At 34.3% G+C, this 23,636-nt stretch overlaps 1 protein-coding gene across 4 annotated transcripts; it reads right to left on the bottom strand.

The window, feature by feature from the left end:
• Positions 1–598: 598 nt before the first annotated feature.
• LOC140048621 (uncharacterized) lies at positions 599–6,837 on the bottom strand. Of its 4 annotated transcripts, XM_072093380.1 has the most exons (9): positions 6,783–6,837; positions 5,484–5,550; positions 3,960–4,028; positions 3,627–3,698; positions 3,224–3,289; positions 2,832–2,891; positions 2,430–2,495; positions 1,940–2,035; positions 599–1,364 (listed from the first exon to the last, which is right to left on the bottom strand). In XM_072093380.1, exons 4-9 carry the CDS (start codon positions 3,685–3,687, stop codon positions 1,222–1,224), a joined length of 492 nt encoding a protein of 163 aa, XP_071949481.1. In that variant the 5' UTR covers positions 3,688–3,698; positions 3,960–4,028; positions 5,484–5,550; positions 6,783–6,837; the 3' UTR covers positions 599–1,221. The 4 variants fall into 4 exon arrangements, with proteins under 4 accessions (XP_071949481.1, XP_071949505.1, XP_071949489.1 ...); XM_072093404.1 differs by lacking the exon at positions 1,940–2,035; XM_072093388.1 differs by lacking the exon at positions 2,832–2,891.
• Positions 6,838–23,636: the final 16,799 nt, after the last annotated feature.

Raw genomic sequence — 23,636 nt, 5'->3', positions numbered from 1 at the left:
TCAAAAAAAAAATAAATAAAAATCATTTATGCAAGCATTACATATACAATTATGTACAGATAAAAATAAATTGCATATTATTATCAATATTACAGGAAATTGTAATACAGCAAATATATAATTTAATCAGAATCAAATCTTGTGCCATTAGGCAAATTGTTACCACATTGCAGTCTCAATAAATTGCATACTATTATCAATATTACAGGAAATTGTAATACAGCAGTTATATAATTTAATCAGAATCAAATCTTGTGCCATTAGGCAAATTGTTACCACATTGCAGTCTCAATAAATTGCATACTATTATCAATATTACAGGAAATTGTAATACAGCAGTTATATAATTTAATCAGAATCAAATCTTGTGCCATTAGGCAAATTGTTACCACATTGCAGTCTCAATAAATTGCATACTATTATCAATATTACAGGAAATTGTAATACAGCAGTTATATAATTTAATCAGAATCAAATCTTGTGCCATTAGGCAAATTGTTACCACATTGCAGTCTCAATAAATTGCATACTATTATCAATATTACAGGAAATTGTAATACCGCAATTATATAATTTAATCAGAATAAAATCTTGTGCCATTAGGTAAATTGTTAACACATTGCAGTCTCAATAAATTGCATACTATTATCAATATTACAGGAAATTGTAATACCGCAATTATATAATTGAATCAGAATCAAATCTTGTGCCATTAGGCAAATTGTTAACACATTGCAGTCTCAATAAATTGCATACTATTATCAATATTACAGGAAATTGTATTACAGCAGTTATATAATTTAATCAGAATCAAATCTTGTGCCATTAGGCAAATTGTTAACACATTGCAGTCTCAATAAATTGCATACTATTATCAATATTACAGGAAATTGTAATACAGCAATTATATAATTTAATCAGAATCAAATCTTGTGCCATTAGGCAAATTGTTAACACATTGCAGTCTCAATAAATTGCATACTATTATCAATATTACAGGAAATTGTAATACAGCAATTATATAATTGAATCAGAATCAAATCTTGTGCCATTAGGTAAATTGTTAACACATTGCAGTCTCAATAAATTGCCTACTATTATCAACAATACATCTTTAAGAAAATTGTTAATAGAGCTGATATTAGCATGCAATGTATTTGGACTGCTACATCAATATATTAACAATTTGCAAATTGTTAATACATTGATTTTTATGACATCTCACATCTCCATTATCTCCATCCTTTCTTTAATTTGTCTTTGCCTCTTTACTCGTTCATTCATAACTTTTGATCTTACGGTCTTCCATGGATAGCTCTCATGCAGCATATATTTGTTTAAAAATGTCAAAGCTTCATTCTTAGCTACAATACAAAAAAAAAACCAATAATAATATCTCTAATTATTAATTGATGGTTTATTATGTGTTATTACATGAAAAAAAAACATCCAAACTTTTTGAAAAGAGTATGCCCTGTTTTTTTTTTCTTCTCGCATAAGGACTATAAAGCGTAGGTCCAGTGTACACACACTGCTGAACCTAGTACATATTTCGAAGACAAGTAGGGGAGTTACACCTGGTGTACCAGTTCATACAGCCACTGTCGTGGACAGACGAGAAAGCGCCAATCAAGCTGATTGGCAGCATAGACATGATGCTAGATGGTACGCGAGCGAAGCAAGCGTACCATCTAGTTGTTAGAAATTGGCTCTAAATCGCCATCGATACAAAAATGCTTTTCCTCTCCATATTTAAAAGTGACATCTAAAAGGAAGCAGTCAGAAATGATAAATATACATTTTTTGGCCTTAAATGATATCTATAAAAACAGAATAAAAGTATTAACTGTACACAAGGGATTTAATTATCAATAACAGTTAAATACTACTGTTACATAGGATTTACTGTACTAAATAATGCAGAAAAATCATTACTCACAAGGTATAGTCTTATTTGCTGTACCAATTATTATGTCATTGAAGTGTTTCTTTAAGTTTCTTTCATCTTTTGTTTTCCATTTTGTGTACATTCTCCCTGTAAATAAAAGCATTTTCTTTTCATCATTTTGCTCACTTGCAATGAAAAATATGTTAGTTAATTACATTTTTTTAGTGCAATTAAGAGAGGTTAACAATTTAAACAATACATCATATTTTCTTAACTGACAATTCAGAACATTTCGAGCAAAAAACATTTATAAAGCTAAGGGTTACTTTTTCATATTTGCATTTCCCTAAAAATCAATTAATAGAAACCAAGAACAAAGATCTGAATTGACGGGTTCCGACGTTTATATGTACTTTATTGTAGTAGTGGAGTCGCTCATACTCTAGACAAAAAATTTACTAAAGGTTTGATTTCTTTTTGCCAAATTAAAAAAATATTTAGCCACATTTAAAACACAAACAGCCCATATTCCCGCATGTACCTTTCAAACTTTTTCTTCTTTTCTCAATTATCTCCTCTTCCTCTTCCGAATCCATCAACCTGTCATCTGTGAAATATCAAAGAAGTCATAGAGAATTGTTTTATATTTATTCATATATTCCTAAGTCATATTAGATGGTGAACAAAACTGTTCGGTGATATCTGAATTGCCTTCAAAAAATTGATTCTGGGGTACCAAGAGCAAAGATCTGGGTTGGTAATAAAACTTTTGAACCAGACCCTTTATGGGGGTGGAGGGAGTGCAACGTTTCTATGTACTCTATTGTAGTAGTGGAGTCGCTCATACTCTAGACAAAGATTTAACTAAAGGTTTGGTTTTTTTTGCCAAATTAAAAAATATTTAGCCACATTTAAAACACAAACAGCACATATTTCTGCATACCTTTCTTTCTTTTTCTTCTTTTCTCAATTATCTCCTCTTCCGAATCCATCAACCTGTCATCTGTGAAATATCAAAGAAGTCATAGAGAATTGTTTTATATTTATTCATATATTCCTAAGTCATATTAGATGGTGAACAAAACTGTTGATATCTGAATTGCCTTCAAAAAATTGATTCTGGGGTACCAAGAGCAAAGATCTGGGTTGGTAATAAAACTTTTGAACCAGACCCTTTATGGGGGTGGAGGGAGTGCAACGGTTCTATGTACTCTATTGTAGTAGTGGAGTCGCTCATACTCTAGGCAAAGATTTAACTAAAGGTTTGGTTTTTTTTGCCAAATTAAAAAATATTTAGCCACATTTAAAACACAAACAGCACATATTTCTGCATACCTTTCTTTCTTTTTCTTCTTTTCTCAATTATCTCCTCTTCCTCTTCCGAATCCATCAACCTGTCATCTGTGAAATATCAAAGAAGTCATAGAGAATTGTTTTATATTTATTCATATATTCTTAAGTCATATTAGATGGTGAACAAAACTGTTCAGTGATATCTGAATTGCCTTCAAAAAATTGATTCTGGGGTACCAAGAGCAAAGATCTGGGTTGGTAATAAAACTTTTGAACCAGACCCTTTATGGGGGTGGAGGGAGTGCAACGTTTCTATGTACTCTATTGTAGTAGTGGAGTCGCTCATACTCTAGACAAAGATTTAACTAAAGGTTTGGTTTCTTTTTGCCAAATTAAAAAATATTTAGCCACATTTAAAACACAAACAGCACATATTTCTGCATACCTTTCCTTCTTTTTCCTCTTTTACTTTTCTCAATTATCTCCTCTTCCTCCTCCAAATCCATCAACCTGTCATCTGTAAAATATCAAAGAAGTCATAGAGAATTGTTATTCATATATTCGTGGACCAAGACTTCTATGTATGTAGTGATTTGTACATTGGATTCTTCAGTACTGACCACCCGGAAAAATACATTTCACGCTAAATCTGACTAAATCAAGAAAATTCTTATAATTCAACATTGAAAAAGAGCTTAACTTTTTAGAAAAATGGGCTATACAATGAAATGCAAATTAAAAATTACAAACTGAGCAATTCAATTTGGTAAATATTTACATTTCCGTGGTAGTCAAGATAGTAGCCGTTTCTTCATCACTTGATGAGTCGTCATCCCTTATTCTACCTCTGAAATAAAAAGAATATACAAGTCAGAAAATGGTTGTAAAATTCTCATTCAACTAAATTACTAGATTAATATATTCATAGGTCAGCCGAATTTAATTGTACAGAAAATATTTGCATTTGTAGATTTGCAACCTTACCATTTTGAATGTCACTTTTAAACATTAACTAACTCTACTTTTTTAATTGGCCACATCTGGAATGTATAATAATACAGTAATAATGTTTTTTATCTACCAGTAAGTATACCTACTCCAGAGCAAGTTTCAAATGTAATTTAAAACATCATTTATCAGATTCATACTCACCTATATCCTCAGGGTTACTTATTAGTTTGAAGATCGTGCAACCCCTAGTCTTTCAATAAACCCGGACAGACAGACAGACATGGGTTTTATTAATTTGAGTCAAGTTCAATTAAAGTCAACGATTTGATGATAGTCAAACGTAATCAATAAGCTTAATGGAAATAATTGAATTAGGCCTCGTATCAACCCTATCGCCCGTATTCTTAAACCGGACTTTAGTTGTAGTTCGAAGTTCGACTTGAAAAAGTCGTAGTTCGAGCTATTACTTCAATTTCGATTCAAAAACGAAGTAGTCGAAGTTTGCAGTTCGACTTAATGAAGTCGAGCTTTTAGTCGAGTTGCACACGTCTGCGTAACAAAGGCTATACATTGGCCAATGACAAAAGAGTATTTAAGGAGCAGACGAAATTTTGCGCATTGATATCACTTTCCATTTTCTTACAACACTTTTTACGCATCAGGACTATATACATGAAAAGTAATTTTAATCGTTAATTATTAGAACAAGATCAGTATCAATTTAACAGTGAAGTACTTTTGATTAACAACAAACAAAATATTCAAAATATATTCAGGAATCATGGCGGTACGGTAACTTTTATATTTTCTAGGCCCCCAACAAAGTATGATCGCGACAAACCACGCACTTCATCGCGTGACAAGAAAGTGCTAGGCCCCCTAAACATTCCATCGCGTGGTGAATTGCCGCATCTGCCATTGTCGCTATGGCGTGACGTAGTTCAAGTCGGACTTGCGCGAAGAAAATAATGTAATTTGTTTACGGTTGTAAATAAAGATGATTTTCATTATTATAACTTATACCAATATTTAATTAAGCTAATATAAAAATAAATATTTTCATTTTTCAATATCTGGCCAATATAACAACTCGATGACTGTTACGTTTTTCATAAACATCGTTTAAAAACCATTTAGTCGACCATTTAGCCTTCCCCCTCCAGGACTAAAAAAATCGATCAAAATTCGTCTCGATTTAGTCGAGGTTGGCCTGAATTAGTCGGCGATTTAGTTGAAGTTCGGTTTATGAATTAAAATGACGTCATTTTTAAAGTTTTAGCTCGAACTACGACTAAAGTCCGGTTTAAGAATACGGGCGTTAGTGTATATAATTCATATTATGTGTACTTACGATTTCTTTAAATCTCTAAACACATCTTCAAAAGAGAGTGCCATCGGTTTCAGGATTGATTACCTTCCTAGAGTTTAAAAAAAACTAGAATTTGAATAGCTATAAAATCAAAATGCACTTATTTACTGTACACAATGTATACCACAAGCATTGAGTGAGTACACTTGCTAATAACATTACATCTGTTTTGAGGGAAAATTATTTGAAATTGAAAATGAAATTTGTGATACAGCTGAGAATTGACTGTCATTTTAACGTAAGGTTAAAGTAGATTTAGGCTTACTTAGTTTATACAGTTTATACAATATGCTTGTCTGTGTAGTACTAGTATAGGTTACTAAGCACATCAGTTTTTAGAGGGTATGACTTATGAGATGGTAAACCTAAAGACTATCTTTAACAGACAAACAAGTACATAGGCAAGTACAGCACTTTGAAGTGCTGTACTTGCCTATGTACTGCCTTCATAGCCCCCATAATCCATATGAATGAGAATCATAAAAAAAAGTCACAGAAAACCTGGCTCATATCCTACCACTTCTACTAGACTAGAGTACTAAGCATAGCTACCTAAAAAATAGGCTAACCCTCTAAAAGTTAACCTAGACTAGTGCCTACTACTAGGCTACTTTAGGCCTGTAGAAGTAGAAAGTAGCCTAGGCATAGGGTAGGCCTACTCTAGGCTTAGTAGGGGTCTACCTAGGTAGGCCTAGCTCTTAGTAGAGTGAGTTGTATTTTATAACTCTTCTAGCTAGGCATCCTTTTGAATTTGACATTGTAAATGTCAACATTTTTGTAGGTTTAGGCCTAGAGGGCCTATTTTATTATAACCTTTAGTAGGCATAGGAGTCCTTAACTAACCTTCTAAGCTTATTATTATATAGCCTAGGCTAGGCCTAGACTAGTACGTAGTAGGAGTAGGGCTAGGCCTAGGTAGGCCTTACTTAGGCTAGGCTACTCTCTTTTTAGGCTAGACTAGGCTAGGGCAAGGCCTAACTAATAAGGCCCCTCCCGCTAGCTAGTAGTAGCCCTATAGGCCTACCTATCTATTAGCCTAGGCTTAGCCTACCTACCTAGGCCTACTTGGCATAATAGGCTAGGCCTACCTAGCCCTAGAGCCTAGGCCTAGCCCTAGGCCTAGACGACGTATCGTATAGAATAAGGGTACTTGTTTGTAGACCCTCTCGCTGGCCCGGGCCTAGCCTCACTAGCCTTAATAGACCTGTATATTATTGGTTGTTAGTTGTTTTATTTTATTCAAACTAGCCTAGTAAATATTAGTAGTTAATTTATGCATACCAAGCATCAAAAAAGTTTTTCACTACCACCCCACGGCTCGTTTCCCGCCGATCCTCTTCTCGCTTCGCGCGCCGCCCGATGCATGCACACTGCGCATGCGTGGAGGAGTGGGATCTTTGAATTCAAAGTTTTAATTCGCCTGATGATGGTGTTGTTTTAATTAAACTTCAATAAATACAATGTTTATTTTAAATTTCAGGTATAGCAAATTTTCCAGATTTAGAATCATTAAGGAAACATTACTAAACTAATTTGCTAAACATATAATCCGTTTTTTGTTGAAAATTCAAGAAATACTGAATGTCTACCAAATGTCATATACATACAACACGACATATAACCCCCTTTATTCTTATAGGGTTTAATTTTATTAATAAACACCCCTACGACTAAAATCAACTATTCTAAGTGTTTAGACATGTACTTGAATAGAAAGACTGCTTCAAATCTTAAGTTACAACTGCAGACGGTGTTTTTTACGGTATGTTAACATTAGGGAGACATCAAAATGTCTCCCAAAAGTATTTGTCTCCCAAGTATCAGATTGAAACGCCAAATTGTCTCCCAAGTGTATAATTAATACACATATATATATATATATATATATATATATATATATATATATATTGTGTTCCAACCGTACCACGCCGAGAATGTTAAAGGGTCGTTATCCGGTCGAGTTAAAGAACAATACCATGAAAGCCCCAGTGGTCTAATGGTTAGGGCAACTGCATATCAAGCAGGCGGTCCGAGTTCGAGTCTCGGTTGGGGCGACTTTTTCTCATTCTCACAGATTTCCTCATCTTTATCGTTTCAAATTAATTAATTAAATTTCAGTATATTACCGGGCGGTTTAGAATTAATGTTCTATGCCTGATTTGTTTATATATATATATATATATATATATATATATATATATATATATATATATATATATATATATATATATATAAACCTACGCTACATAGTCACGTGGTTAGAACAATAGCTTCATCCATCTACTATGTAGATTGGATGAAGGAAAAGCAAATTCATGAATACATTACAAATAAATGTATGAATTGTGAATTACAAAAATATTAAATGTTGTTGTCTTGTCAGAATGAGTTGTAAATATGAACGAGTTTTGTAAACATAAATTATATATCATTGATCATTACTTATATTAACAGGATAAAATAATAATAGTGTAATAATAATGAACAATAATTACAGAAAAATATTTATTTATTTATTTATTTATTGCTATTAAAACTTGTTTCAGTAAGTGTGTTTGTATTTATTTTACTTTGTTATTGATCATCATTGGTCTGGCTACCAATACATTGGAAGCACGCAAGCCTCGCTACCACGTCAAGGTTGATGATCATAGCGAGGGTAGGTTGCACGTTTGTATGTGCCCCTTTGACCAAAGAAAACATATTATAGAAGAAAATTGCATAACATTATGAAACAGAATCATATAAGTTGTAAATATGAAAAAGTTTTTTAAACATAAAAATACAATAAAAATAAACACTATTTACAATCTAATTCACGTACTTTTACCTTACCTTTAGTCGCGTTATTCTTTTATACAATCTGCTTTTTAATTAATTTTTTAATCCTTGTAGCGATCAAAGCAGGGCGCATGACACATCATTGCATGTTTACACTGGACACACTGTATTTGATCTGTTGTTATCTGCCATTAGACCCCTTGAGCCTTTGACGTACTTATGCTCAGATATTCGTCTTCTGTTGATTCAATGAAAGATGGTGACGCTTTAATTAGCCGCTGTGGTGAATCTATGTTCTCCTTTCTGGTCCGACAAATGCAATTGGTATTTCTTCGTCGATGAGTTTCAGACAAAGCCGACAATCTCCTCTTGACGGAAGCACCTGTAAAAAATCAAAGCATTAACGAAATTTACCTCTATAAGGTAAACAAATACCCTTTTCACCATTTAATGCTTCTGTGTATGTTGAGATTACCGGTCATAGGTAGGCCTACAGTTAAAGAGTGACGTTGTATGAATCAACATATAATTGTCCAGGTACTTCATTGTTGCTCTGATGAATCCTTTCCGGAAAATGTTCCATGTCACAAAGCAAATTGAATATATTTGGATCGATATCATCTTTTAGATGGTTGACTGCTTCAATGTCATAATGTGTGTCCGTGAATTCAGATACGTATATAACGTCCATAATGCCTTCGGAACGCATTACCGCTTCATCTTCGTAATTATCTACCAGAGCAGCATTGAGGGTCACATCGGATACAATATCCCAGTATTTCCGTGCAAGGTGGTTTTTGATTGGTGCGTATGGTGTACGAGTGTATTTTAATTCAGCGTCATAAGTTTTCTTGTCTACATCCAGGACAGGCTCAAAGTGTGCACATAAGTTTGATAGGTAGATGTTTCTTTCAGATACTAAATCACCAAACTGATTACTTATTGGTGCATATTTCAACCATTCATAATGTGGAAGCCCTTTCCTTCTTCCATATTTACTGTAAACATAAACATTCGTATTTGACATGGTCGCAAATGCCATGATTTCGATGTCCGAACCCCATGTCCCATATTCCCCCATTCTCGTGTCTTCCACGTATCGTTCAAATAATCTGGATTCAATTTTTTCAAATAGGTTTTTGTTCATGGACATATAGTTTAGTATGTAATCCCGTACAACTACATGGTAGTTCTGGACACCAAAGAGAATATAACTCAAAGCCCTAAAAAGACAGTTTCCGTCCCCTCTCATATTAACAACTTTAGTAGGCCTGGCTGCCTTGTCCATTTCACATTTTAAGTGAGTTTTGTGAAAATTTTTGACATTGATACCAAATGGTGCTGCCTTTTCAAGCTGCCAATTGGCATCGACAGGAAAGAATAACTTTCTTGAAGTTTTCGTGTTGAGGTATACCACATCACTATCAGATACAGGCCTACTGTTGTCATGGTCATCATCCGGTGCGACATTATCATTGTCTAATGTAGGTATGTTATCGTGATTATCCAGTGTGATATCATCGTTCTTGGATGTAGGTATGTTAATGTGATCATCCGGTGTGATATCATAATTCTTGGATGTAGGTCTGTTATCGTTATCATCAACATTCTTGGATGTAGGTATGTTAATAATGTGATCATCCGGTGTGATATCACCATTCTTGGATGTAGGTCTGTTATCATGGTGCGTTACTTCAGGTGGGATGTCTGGCGTTCGCTTTCGTTTCTTTGGAGGGAGATGCTTATCATTGGTATTACATTTCTGTTTAGTGCTTGATGATGGACAGTTCAAAGAGGTTGTTTTATCGGACTTGTAATGTCTGATCTTGTTTCCGTTAACAATAGCCCTTCTTCCTTTTAGTCGATATGTATTGTGAGTGAGGACTTTTTCTAAAATATATGGACCAGTCCATCGAGCATTAAGTTTGCCTCCCTTTCTTGACAAATTTCTGGAATTCTGCAAGAGCACTTGATCTCCTGCATAGTACGTGTTGCTTTTAACACCAGCATCATGATAATGTTTTTGCTTTTTCTGTGCTTTTTTGATATTTTCTGATGCCCTTCTCCTTGAATCTTTGAGTTTCAAAAAAGCGTCCACTCTTATTTTTAAAGGAACAGTTCCGGATATGTCATCTTTATTAGACGAAACGATGGGAATACGTAATTCTACAGGCAACACAGCCTTTCTACCGTAAACTAATGAGAATGGGTCACATTTCGTAGACTTGTGCCCGGATGTTCTGTAGGCAAACAACACGTATGGGAGTTGTATATCCCAGTCATTTTGGTCTGCGTTGGTCAACGTCATAAGCATTGTGCAAAGTGTTCTGTTAAAGCGCTCCGTTTGCCCGCCTGTTTGAGGATGGTATGGTGAGGCAACTCTGTGGTCTACCCCAATCAGCTTACAGAAGCTGTCATTCAGCTCATTACAAAACTCTCTACCCTGGTCTGTAATCAATATAGAAGGTGTTCCATGTCTGCAGACAAAATCAATAAAAGATCTCAGCACTGTTTTAGCAGATCTATCTGGAATTGCATCAGCTTCCACCCATTTGGTAAGGTACTCCGTAAATACAAGTAAGTACCGATTACCTGAAACACAGCAAATAATAATATAATAAGCCGTAATAATAGTATCAAAATGTCATGATGAGATGTACAACACCCGAACTGTACGAATGAAATAACAATAATAATAACAATATTAATATCAATAAATATAATAAGAACAAGAACAATAATAATATCGTGGATTTACATAGCGCCTAATGTTGTAAAACCTCTATGCGCTGAACAGTATTACCCCAGTCATGGTTTGGATCAAATTAAAACAGGCAGAAATAAAGATTATTACTGTATAGCCATAATCGATGTAAATCCGGCGACAATAATAAGAGCATCTGATTCTTGGTAAATCTAGTTTTTGTTGACAGTGTAAAAAAGAGAACTGTCATAATTTTAGTTTAGTTAACAATTTCAAGAAACCTCACAGAAATTGCGCTTGTGCCTTTACAATAATAAATTTAAGTTCAGCCCTATTACAATAAAGGCCGAACAGAACTAATTATTAACTGTAATTTTAGGCCCTGAAGAATGAATTACAGAGTTTTCTGAACGTATTTCATTCATGTCTTCTTGCTTTTTACTTTTACGTTTTGATTTAGCTTTTTTATCCAGTCACAGCATTTTTGTTTTTCAGTAATTTGTCATGAGATACCTTGCCATTTTCTGTCTTTACCAAAGGCCCAACAATATCCATACCGATCTGTCTGAAAGCAGTATCTGTTACGGGTATAGGTTGAAGTGGCACTTTTGCTTTTTTTTAAACTTCTTTCCGTTTGCACTGATCACAGGCGGCTATAAAATTACGAACATCATCAAATGACCCCTTCCAATAATACCTTTCGCGTATCTTTTTCCAACTGTTAAAAAAAAAAAAAAATGTGTTTATTGTATTGATGATATTCAATCTCTTTGTAGGTTTACTATTGACCTTAAAACTGTATTATGGATTCTTTAAATATTTTAATTTTATTTTGTTTTTTAATATTATTTATTATTTATTACCGCAGTTCACATCACCATTCTCATCAATGCATTATAATAACATTACAGTTTGGCGTTCCATATATTTTAACTTTTCGTTTAAGGCAAGCACTGGGCACAACTGATTAATTAACTTTTAATATTTATCTATGTTTCTAGTTTTTTTTATTTGACAATGATAAATGAATATTGAAAAGAGAAAAGATACCTTCTATGAAAAATGTCCATCAGTCCGTGATGATTCCGTGTCACATTGTACCAGGGAGATTTACATCTCCCTGATTGTACCGTGTTTACATTCTAAATACCCCCATATAAACTTCAAATTGAGTGCAGCCTCCCATACAAAATAACTACGCCCTCAATCTGGTAATAATTCACTCAGGCAATAAAAAACTAACTTGAAAAGTATAAATAATTAATTGTCCTACTAGAATTATTGTGTACGCTTGGTGAATGTGCGACAGAGTAGATATAAAAATCGCCACTTTTTTTTAAAAAATAAACAAGGGGAAATATATACGTTTTAACACTACATACTGGTTAAATTTATTTATTTTTAAAATGTAGAGGACACCCTATTAAGGAAACCGGGTACTTTTTAGTGAGCCAAAATGGTAGATTGCGAGAGGTAGTGGTCCTTTAAAATAGGTGGTCACTTACGAAAGATGTGGTCGATAAGGGAGGTGGTCGCTTACGAGATGTGATCGATTATGAGAAGCGGTCTCTTAACAGAGAGGTCGTTCATTAGAAGTGGTCACTTAAGAGAGGTGATTTATACAAGAGTTGGTATATTATGAGAAGCGGTCCATTTAGAGATATGGTGGTCTTCTAAAAGAGATCATCACTTACGAGAGGCGGTCGAAAATAAAAAGCGGTCGCTTACGAGAGTTGTGGTTGTTAAGAGAGGTGGTCGCTTACTACTGTAATATAATGTTGCGTTGTTGAGGTACTAATGAAGACTCTGACTCGCTTGACTGTCGTAACACATATATTGTTTATTCAGTATAATACTTCAGTACAATATACAACTATAAGTATAGATAAGGAACGGACAATCAATGATGCTGTCAGTGAGGTGTGGTGTGTGTAGGTCTGCTTCTGAAGAAGTGGCTGTGAGGTGTGTCTGGGCCCTTCTGAAACTTGGGAGTATATTGGCTTAGTTCATTTGCATATGTCACTACGTAATATTAGAGGGTAACGATTGGTCCTAAGTTGATCCAGGGGTGTTTAAGTGGGAGTGATTAACGGTATAATAAGGTATTTCTGTGATGGATGACACTGTCAAATCTGTACTTAAATAGTGTCAGTCACTCCTGGTTTAACGATGGGAAAGTCACAAAATTAAGCTAAGTGTTTTCTTTAGGGACTCTATTATAAACTAAATGGTCATTAAAACATCTGGACAAACTCTCCTCTGGACTTTCTGGGTCAAGTTTGTGAACCTATTTGAATTCCGATACAAAGGTCAATTTCTTAAATATAACAGTATATCGTTATATTACATCCCTCTGTTTCCCTTTTTTTTTTTTTTTTTATCTATTTAAAATATAAAAATGGTTATAATAGTGGCATGCAAATTTAAAGTTATATAAGAGAAAAAAAACATTATTATACATATAAGCAAAAATTGAGTTAGCCAAAACCATTGACTCTGAAGTGTAACCTTATCACTTTCATTCTCTCTCTTCTCTCTCTTAAAAAAAATTTAAATCAAAAATGAATTTGGTATAAAAATTCGCGTAAATCAAACATAAATCAGTTAAAAATAAAAATACAAAACTTAAAAATAGTATGTTACATTGAACATACGTCAAATTCGTGCGACAACTCATCGCGTTCTAATGGCCTTCAAACATAAATCATCAAATCAAAACATAAAACTCAAGAAACTGTGGCTGATTAGCCTAAAATCAAAATATCAAACTTAATCACTTAAAGCTTTAAAGAAACAAATGTGTGTGTCCCGTTGACACAAACTTATCCACAATATATCGTTATCGTCACAACTTTATCGATTTACGCATTTATATTCACAGGTAATTACGATTTCAATCAATCGACAAATTCGACTTTTGTACTCAATTTAAAAAATATTAAAATTAAAAGTACTAAGAAAATCTCCTGTTCTTGTATATCAATTAATTAATGCTTGAGATTAACGACTCAAAGGTTAAACAAAATATTTGTTACAAAATGATTGTCGTTCTTTTCAATATCTCAATATATCGATCATCAAAATTCAAAATTAATCATTATCAAACTCGTTACAAAATCAATACTTACACATAAATTCAATTCTCTTTTAACTGAAATCACATCATTACTAAACAAATCTCATCAAATACGTAGACTATGCTATCATTAATTTAGCAAATGTCGTAATTAAAAAAAAATCTTGCAAAAAAAAATTAAATCAGTAATTCGTTGCATTATACAAACGTTTTATGAATCGTTTTGGCGATCCACTTATCGGTATCTGTTTATCTTTAATGATCTCTTTAATCAATTTATCTGTATCGTTATATCTGTCAATATTCCACCAAAATTTGCGATCATTAGATTCTTGTTTTGTTTTATCGGTGTTGCGTTTAGCTGAAGTCGGTTTAGAATATGAAACTAAAACTTGGAAATGTCCTGCTTTAAATCTACCTCGGTTTAATGTCATATTTGAATCATTAGGTGCTGTCATAATTAGATTAGTTTGTTCCTTAATTTGTTCTTCTTTCATTTGGAATGGGGCTGCTAATCCCATGTTATTCTCTACACAGTCCATGTAAGGTTGCAAGTTAAGGGGTTCTACTTTAGTTGGATGTGTAAGGGTATCGGATTGCAATTGGGCTGGTGTTCTATCATGTTCGTCTACAAATTCAACATTGATTTCGTCATTTACTACATTAATGGTGTTTTGGATTTTCTCGTTATTATCATCAGTGGGTTCATTCAACAATTGTTTAAGTTTTTGTAGATGTGTAAAATTTTTGCGTTCTTTAGGCGTTCTCATAAAACAGGGTTTCAGTCTGTTATAATTGAATACGTCGCGAAGTATTTCTCCTTTAATCGTTGCTAGGATGTAGTGTGTTCTGTCTAGTACTTCATGAATTACTAATGGTCCGACCCATTCTGCGGCGATTTTCTTTGAATTTGCTGTTAGTGATGATGATGTTGGCTTGTATAAATATACGAGTTGTCCTACTGAGTAAATTGGACTTTTTTCTAAGCGTTGGGAAATCTTTGAGTTTTGGACGTTTTGTTGTGTTCGCTGTAATTGTAGCATTGTCTGTGAAATGTTTTGAAATTTCTTCTTGAGATGTTCAAAGTATTCTTCATAGGAATGAGACAATCCTGAAATAGGGTTAAATGCTAATGAGGTCAAACTTGGAGGTTGGCGGCCAAAAACTAATTCGTAAGGGGAGTGGTTTCCTAGATGTGGGGATGAAAACGAGTTATAAGCATAACATGTTGTTGATACAAATCTAACCCAATCTGTTCCGAATTGGTTAAGGTTGACCTTTAACAGGTCCGATACGGTGCGGATATGACGTTCAACTTGTAAACTACCGTGATTGTGGACGCTGATGATTTTCCTATCAATATTAAGGGTGTTACATAATAGTGTTAATAATTTTCCTGTAAGGGAGGTTGCTGCATCTGAAATAAGACGAGATGGGGGTCCAAAAATACTGATGACCTTTTGAATTAGTGCTTCACAAATTGTTTCGGCATCAATGGATTTCAAAGGTACACAAATCAAAAATCTAGTTATCTCATCACATACTACCATAATATGTTTAAAACCTGAAGGTGATGTTGGCATACTCTTAAAATCTAGACTGAGTGTATGAAAGGGACGGTAAGTTGCTGGTACTCGATCGTGTAAAGGACGTAATTTATCGGTTTTGGGACGAAATTGTTGACATCTAAGACACGCTTGGGTATAATTGTTGACTTTCTCAAACATAAGGGGCATGTAAAATAATTTCCTAATAGTAAGGTAAGTACGCATCGTACCTTGGTGGCTACTTAACAAATTGTCGTGATACTGAGAAATAATAGTCTCGGCTAAGTTTTCAGGAACAGCTAATTGCAATACAAATTCTCCACCTTTATCTTGGAAAAATAAACGGAATAGTAAACCGTTGCACAATATGTACTGCTCTGACTTATTCTGAACTGCACGAGCTGCTTTCTTATCAGCTGGAAGGATATCATGAGCTAAATAATCGTAAACTGGCTTAAAAAATGGTGAAGTTTCTTGTTCAACGCGTAATTGTTTAACATCTACTGGGAGGTTATAATCTCTAATTATCTTTCTTTGAATAACATCCATTAATCTATCTAAGTCTTGTTGTTTTGGGATGTGTGCTGACTTAAATTCAGTTATGTTTGGTACTAGTGGTTTGGGAGATGTATACAATTCAACTGGTACATTTCGATGTGTAGTATCTTTGCTTTGCTTATTTTTGTCTACTAGTCGTTCCTCTGGAGGTTGTCGAATGTTTACATTACGTATTGGGGGTGGCGTTACGATAGGTGGCGTTATGATAGGCGGTGATCGATGTGCGTTTGTTTGTTGTCTCGTGATTATCTGTGGTGTAGCGGTAGGTTGAGGTGTAGGTCGCGTGTTTGGTGTCACTGGGTTTTGATTAATGACGGGCGTTTGTACTGGTTTGGGTTTATGTAGGTCAGGTATATTTATTCCCATTTGCTTGGCGTATGACCTTGTTACTGGTCTGCAAGTAGATGTGTTTGTAATCGGGTTAAGAGATTCAGTCTCTGTAATATTAAATGCAATGGGTACAACTTGATCAATTTCGGAATCGTCGTCACGAGGGGCTCGGGAGAGAAAATCTGCTAAAACTAATTCAGTTCCTTTCTTATAACCAATTTGGAAAATGTATCCGGACAATCGTAATATTAGTTTCTGTAAACGGGGTGTACATGGCTGATCTTTTGAATTCCAAATTTGTACAATTGCTGAGTGGTCTACGAATGCATCAAATTCGCAACCCTTTAGTAAATGTCGAAATGCTGAAACGTTAATGTAAAGTCCAAATAACTCTAATTCTGTGACGCTATATCGTTGACAGGCTTGTGGTAAGATTTTGGAATAATAACCTATTATGTGTTCTTTACCGTTTACTGTTTGTGTTAAATATGAACCTGTTGCGGTTCTTGAAGTGTCGCTATATAGCGTAAATCTACCTTCTTTTCTAGGCATTTGAAGAGTTGGTGGTTTAACCATTAAGTGTTTAATTTCGTCAAATGCTTTCTGGTGATCAGTAGACCAAACAAATTTTCGGCGTTTACTTGCGAGTGTATGTAACGGACGTAAAATTGATTGTATTTGAGGGAAAAAATGGGATACATAATTTACTGCACCAATAAATCGTTTAGTTTCTTTATGGGTTCGTGGGACTGGCAAATTTCGGATAGCTGCACACCTGTCGCCTAATGGTGTGATACATGCGTGTCCTGAAGAATTAATCAGGATGGTGTGTCCCATATATTGCACTTTATTCTTGAATAACTTACATTTCTTTGGACAAATTCTAAAACCATTTAATTGTAGGGCTTGTAAAACGGAAACGAGGTGCTGCTTATGAGCAAATTTGTCTTGGCTAAATAAAATAATATCATCATGATGGGCGATACAGAATTCTCTAGAATTTGGGATTTCATTTAAAATTTCGTCAATCTTTGCTTGAAATATACCTGGCGAAACGTTTAATCCTTGTGCTAATCTCTTATAATAATAATGCTTTCCACCATGATATGAAGCTATACCTGTATATTGTTGGGCATGTTCGGCTAATGGTACACAGTGGAACGCTGATTTCAAATCAATTACGCTAAGAATCTGTGCATTAGCGTTACCTATTGTTTTCAGAGTTTCGGCTAATAATGGGAATGGGTGATTAATACGTTTTATCCTGGAATTTAGATAGCGAAAGTCTGTGACAACTCTTTTATCTTTCGAATTTTTCTTTGAAACAAGAAGGACAGGGGAAGTATACGATTGGTGTCCTACTGCTAAGATTCCTAATTTGACTAATTTGTTCAATTCGGCCTCAATAACATGTTTGTCTTTGTCTGTCGCGAAGTATGGTCGAATGAAAAATGGTTCATCGTTAGAGAGGTGTATGTCAGCTTTGAAGTTTGGGCAGCTAGATAGTTCACCATAAAGTGAAAATGCGTTTCTGTTTTGTTGTAATGTTTTATACAAATCTTCTTTTTCTCTATGTGTTAAAACGCTGTCTTTTAAATCAACTTGTTTTCTAATTATTTCTTCCTCGGTTAAAGTTAGCAATGGGTCTGTACGTTCTAAATGTGGGTACTTGTTTGCGTTGTCATTGGTCAACTTTATTCTATCAATTGGTAGGTCATTAGTAACTGTTACAAGGTTGGTTAAATGAAGGCTCGCGATAGGTTGATGTGTATTTAGAGATACGTTTCTGTTTGTGTTGTTAGTGATATCAATGTTGGTTTCTCCTCTGTGTAATTTTACTAACATATCTGATGGACAAAGTTTTGAAATATGGGTGGTTGCATGTAGAACAACATCAGAATTGCGTACAAAGGCGGGAACCCTTCCTTTTAATTTAACTGTTTTAGTATCACCGGGTTTAAGAAAAATCTTGTGTACTGGACGAAAGCTAAAAATCTTTGGTCTAATGCGAAATGTGTTTTCCTTAAAATTTAAAGTACCGTCGAGTTCAGACAATGTTTCGGTTCCAAGTATCAGGTCAATACCTGTCAAATTTTTAACGATTAATGCTGAAATTTTAAATTTGTGTCCTTGGATAAATAATTCGAATTGCACTAAGTGGTTGGCATATAAGAAGTCACCGTTACCTAATCGAAATTTAGTTGTGTTCACTTTAACTGGCTTTAAACGCGATAAATAAAGTGAGGAATTAACGTACGATTGTGAGATTATAGTTCTAGTTGAACCACTGTCAAATAAAGTTAAAACATTTCTACCATCTGGTAAATTTCCTTTAACGTAATTTCTGTCGTTAAGTAACAAATCAATATTATCTGAATTTCCTAAGTATTTTGCCTTAAAATTGTCGTATTTAGTATGGGGGGCCAGATTATAGGCGGCATCTAGTCCCCTTTTTAAAAATCCTGCTGGTGGCTAGGGTAGTAATTGTTTGACTGTTGGTATGGGTATGGCGGGGGATAGTTTCCGTAAGAGCGGTTTTGTTGTCGGCAGTGCCTTGCTATGTGGCCTGGTTTCCCGCAGTAATAACAGGTTGGGGGAGGTTGTCTATATCTTGGGGTCGGTGGGGTCTGGAATCGGGGTTTGTATGGGCTTGGGCTTCGGTTTCGTCTTGGGATATAATTTCGGGTGGGGGAACGTGAGCGTCGAGTATCATCATTAAGGGATCGTTTTGTTGTGGCCATGTCTAACTTGAGAGAATTTATCTCATGTTGGAGCGATTCGAGACTATTAGGCCTATCTGTTTCCTTATTGATATTGAATGAAACTTCCCGTGTGGCATCATCTACGGAAAGGTCAAGGTAATTTTGTGTGCTATTTACGATATTTTCAATAGTGGCATCGATTGGGGTGGACATGGCTACAGCTGCTCTACATTTTGGTGGAAGGGTCGAAATAAATTTATTCTTTATCTGCTGGTCAGCGTATCCAATTCTGTCTGCGGCTTGTTTGATTTTGGTTAAGTGTTTTTCGGCGTTGTCGCCAGTGGTGTATGTAATTGAATCGTATTCTCTTATGTGCGCATAGATTGATTTGTTTTTACTAAACCTGTTGATGAATTGGGTTTTTAGGGATTCTAGTGAATCGAACTGCTTTCCCTCAATCCAGAGTCTAGCTTGGCCCTGAAGGCTACGTTTAAAAATACTTATTACATTAATTAATTGGGCATTGTTTACAGGGTTTTCTAACGTGTGGGCCTCAAGGTAGTCGGTAAACGATAAGTAGTGTGCACTACATTGGTCGTGATCGGTTATGGAACCGTCATATCTTTTGGGAAGGAAATCGGTTTGTCTTAGGTGGGGCACGGGGTGAGGATTGACGGGCTCATTTAAAATTACTTCGTTATCAACAACGTTGACCATACTTTATAATATTAATTATTAATCAAATATCAAAAACAATTTAGTGTATATATATGTAAACTCTCACTTTTCAATCAAGGTTACAAATCAAAAATCAAAATGGCTTTGACTTACCCCAAATGCTTCGGATCCAATTAAAAATGAATTAAAGGAATGCAAAAAGTGTTCAAAAATGTTTAAATGTTCAAACAACGAATTAAAGAAATGTTAAAGTGCTCATCAATGTTCAACTTTTCAAACAACGAATTCAAAAAAATGCGAAAGGTGTTCATCAATGTTAAAAAAAAAGTAAATGTTAAAAAACGATCGAAAAAAAAAACGGCGTGAAGTTGAAAGTGTCCAAACGAAACAGTTCTTGTCCGCTTGCTTCTGTTTTGATTCTGCTTGGGTCTTCCTCGATTATCTTCTTTGTCTTTATCCAATGGTTATAATTTGATAAAATTTCTGCTTGTCTCGATCTCATTCAAATATAATTTCAGCTTGTCTTTTGTGTCTTCCTCGATTATCTTCTTTGTCTTCATCCAATGGTAATAATTTGATAAAAATTTCTGCTTGTCTCGATCTCATTCAAATATAATTTCAGCTTGTCTTTTGTGTCTTCCTCGATTATCTTCTTTGTCTTCATCCAATGGTAATAATTTGATAAAAATTTCTGCTTGTCTCGATCTCATTCAAGTATAATTTCAGCTTGTCTTTTGAGTCAAAGTAAATTTCTGGTTTTCTCCTTTCAAACAAATATGGTTATTTTTGTCTTCGTCTTCGTCTTCGTGTCTTGTTAAGTGTTTATTTCTTGTTTTCTCACTCCGTTCCTTATGAAATTTGGGTCTTCCACCATGTAATATAATGTTGCGTTGTTGAGGTACTAATGAAGACTCTGACTCGCTTGACTGTCGTAACACATATATTGTTTATTCAGTATAATACTTCAGTACAATATACAACTATAAGTATAGATAAGGAACGGACAATCAATGATGCTGTCAGTGAGGTGTGGTGTGTGTAGGTCTGCTTCTGAAGAAGTGGCTGTGAGGTGTGTCTGGGCCCTTCTGAAACTTGGGAGTATATTGGCTCAGTTCATTTGCATATGTCACTACGTAATATTAGAGGGTAACGATTGGTCCTAAGTTGATCCAGGGGTGTTTAAGTGGGAGTGATTAACGGTATAATAAGGTATTTCTGTGATGGATGACACTGTCAAATCTGTACTTAAATAGTGTCAGTCACTCCTGGTTTAACGATGGGAAAGTCACAAAATTAAGCTAAGTGTTTTCTTTAGGGACTCTATTATAAACTAAATGGTCATTAAAACATCTGGACAAACTCTCCTCTGGACTTTCTGGGTCAAGTTTGTGAACCTATTTGAATTCCGATACAAAGGTCAATTTCTTAAATATAACAGTATATCGTTATATTACACTACGAGAGGTGGTCGATTATGAGAAGCGGTCCATAATGAGAGGATGTGATCACTTACAAGAGTTGGTCGATTATGGGAAGCGATCCCTTAACAGAGACGATGGCCGTTTAATAGAGGTGGTCACCCAAAAAAGTTGTCGTTACGAGAGAGGAAGTCGATTATGAGAAACGGTCCCTTAAAAGAGTTGGTTGCTTACGATGTGTGGTCGTTTTAGAAAGTTGGTCGGTTACGAGACGTGGATAGATGGATAGCTAAGTAAACAGATGCATTTGCACATGATTTAGACATTTAGGTTTGTAAAATATATATTTTCTACATTAGCTGGCGATAGTCCTACATTAGCTGGGATGCAATTTTCGTTCCTACATTCGTTGTTGATCGTTCTACATGGTGTTAATTTTTTTCATTACATAAGCTGCAGGTGGTTTTACTCCATTACCGGGGGATTGGAAACTAGTTTTGTTATTGAAAATGCGTTTTTTTATAAAGAAGTATTCCCTAAAAAAAAATGTAATAATCCACTTTAAAGTTACATAATAAAAGTCTTATTCCTAACCTTTTTTTTTGTCAAATTGTATTTTCTTTCATAAGTATACATTTTAAACGAACGAAAGTTAATACATTATTTACTGATATGGCTTTTTGCATTATGAATGAGCAACTAATATTGAACATATTTATTATACCAAGACCTGAATAAGTTTTCATTCGGGAAGTATTTGTATCACTATTTAAAACTAAGATATCTCTCATGAGGGATATCTCTATATTACTTGAGCTATCTAAGATTTAGTAACCAAGATATTTAGAATGGAAGATTCTTGTCCCATTCGGAATATCACAAGTGGATTTTTTTCTGTGTTAGTTATGCAGTGGGCACGTGTAGAGTACCGTATATGAACTGTTATAAAACTAAAACATTACTTTTTTTAAATATTATAGATAGAGCTAGTTGTACTGTATTCTTCTTGGTTTTTCGAGGTGTAATAAGCCTACAAAAAAATATCTATTAACATAGATATTTCTTTTAAAAAGTAAGACATCTTAGTTTTCAATTGAAATAATCTATCTCTATTAAAAGAGATATCTTAATTTTGAACTAAAGATATATGCGTTGTGTAGCACTGTGTAAATTATATAATAATAATCTGTCAAATTATTGAAACAGTGCTCATATTCGGAACATTTTTGATTAATTATTGAATGCCAATATATGTTTTGTATTTTTTACATGTGATATTTTATGTTCAACTTCAATATATTTATACAATTAATTGCGATAATATATTGAGTAGAAATTATTATCGACTTAACATATTTTTCATTCATGGAGGTATAAAAATATGTTTGAATCTATATATAAAATACTAACTTCATAATGTACACGGTCATTATACATTTTTCAATTGATAAGTATTAGTTATTATTCATTTAATTCATTCATTTAATTATTTGTTTCGAATTCTGTGGTCCACAGAAAGTAAAATTACGTATAAAATCATTTAAAAACAATGCTGTACTAATTACTAATACTCATCTCAGGATGGCATTCCACCTGGCCAAACATATAAACAGTTTTAAAGTCACCCAGAAACTTATCGAAGCTTAAATATTATTTAATTGACAAACTTTAAACTTACGTTTTGTTGACACCCAAGTGACCACCATGTGCCTGCTTATGGATACTATTTAACACTTCGTTTTTTTCTTTCGGTAACAATACACGCAACAATCTACCAGAATGTTGTTTGTAATACAAGATATCACGAAGAATTGTAAAGTTCTTGGCTTTCCGTCGCAAACTTCGTTTTAATATTTCAGAATAATTTACAGGATAAACGTTGTTTTGTAGATAGTTTCTCAAGGCATCAAACTCATGATCGGTCATAATGACAATAAGTAAAAATAGAAAGAAGGCAGGTTGTAACGAACAACAGCGTGATTGGAACTTTGCAAGCAAAGTGAATGATTTTTTAAATGTAGGAGGTTTTGAACAAACATTGAGCCAATCAGCTTCTTGCTACATTTGTTTTAACCAATTGCCGATTAGAAGAAAGAGCAAACAGTTTTGTCAGGTGTAGGCCTATAATTTAAACTTTGTGCCTTAAGTGGATGTCACGAACTCCTTTTACGTATGTTTCCGAGCGGTTGAAAATACTTTAGGAACTCCCTTGTGACATAAAAGTATACACACCAAATCCACAAAGTTGTAAAATAACTCAAAAACAAATCTTTAATTTCAATCAACTTCAACTTTCAACAACCCAGTAAGCACTTTAAACAACAGCTTCACAATAACTTTT

This window comes from Antedon mediterranea, chromosome 1 (genome assembly GCF_964355755.1).
Source record: "Antedon mediterranea chromosome 1, ecAntMedi1.1, whole genome shotgun sequence".
Classification (NCBI taxonomy): domain Eukaryota; kingdom Metazoa; phylum Echinodermata; class Crinoidea; order Comatulida; family Antedonidae; genus Antedon; species Antedon mediterranea.
Note: the sequence above shows the minus strand (reverse complement) of the source record. Positions and strands in the feature narration are given on the sequence as shown.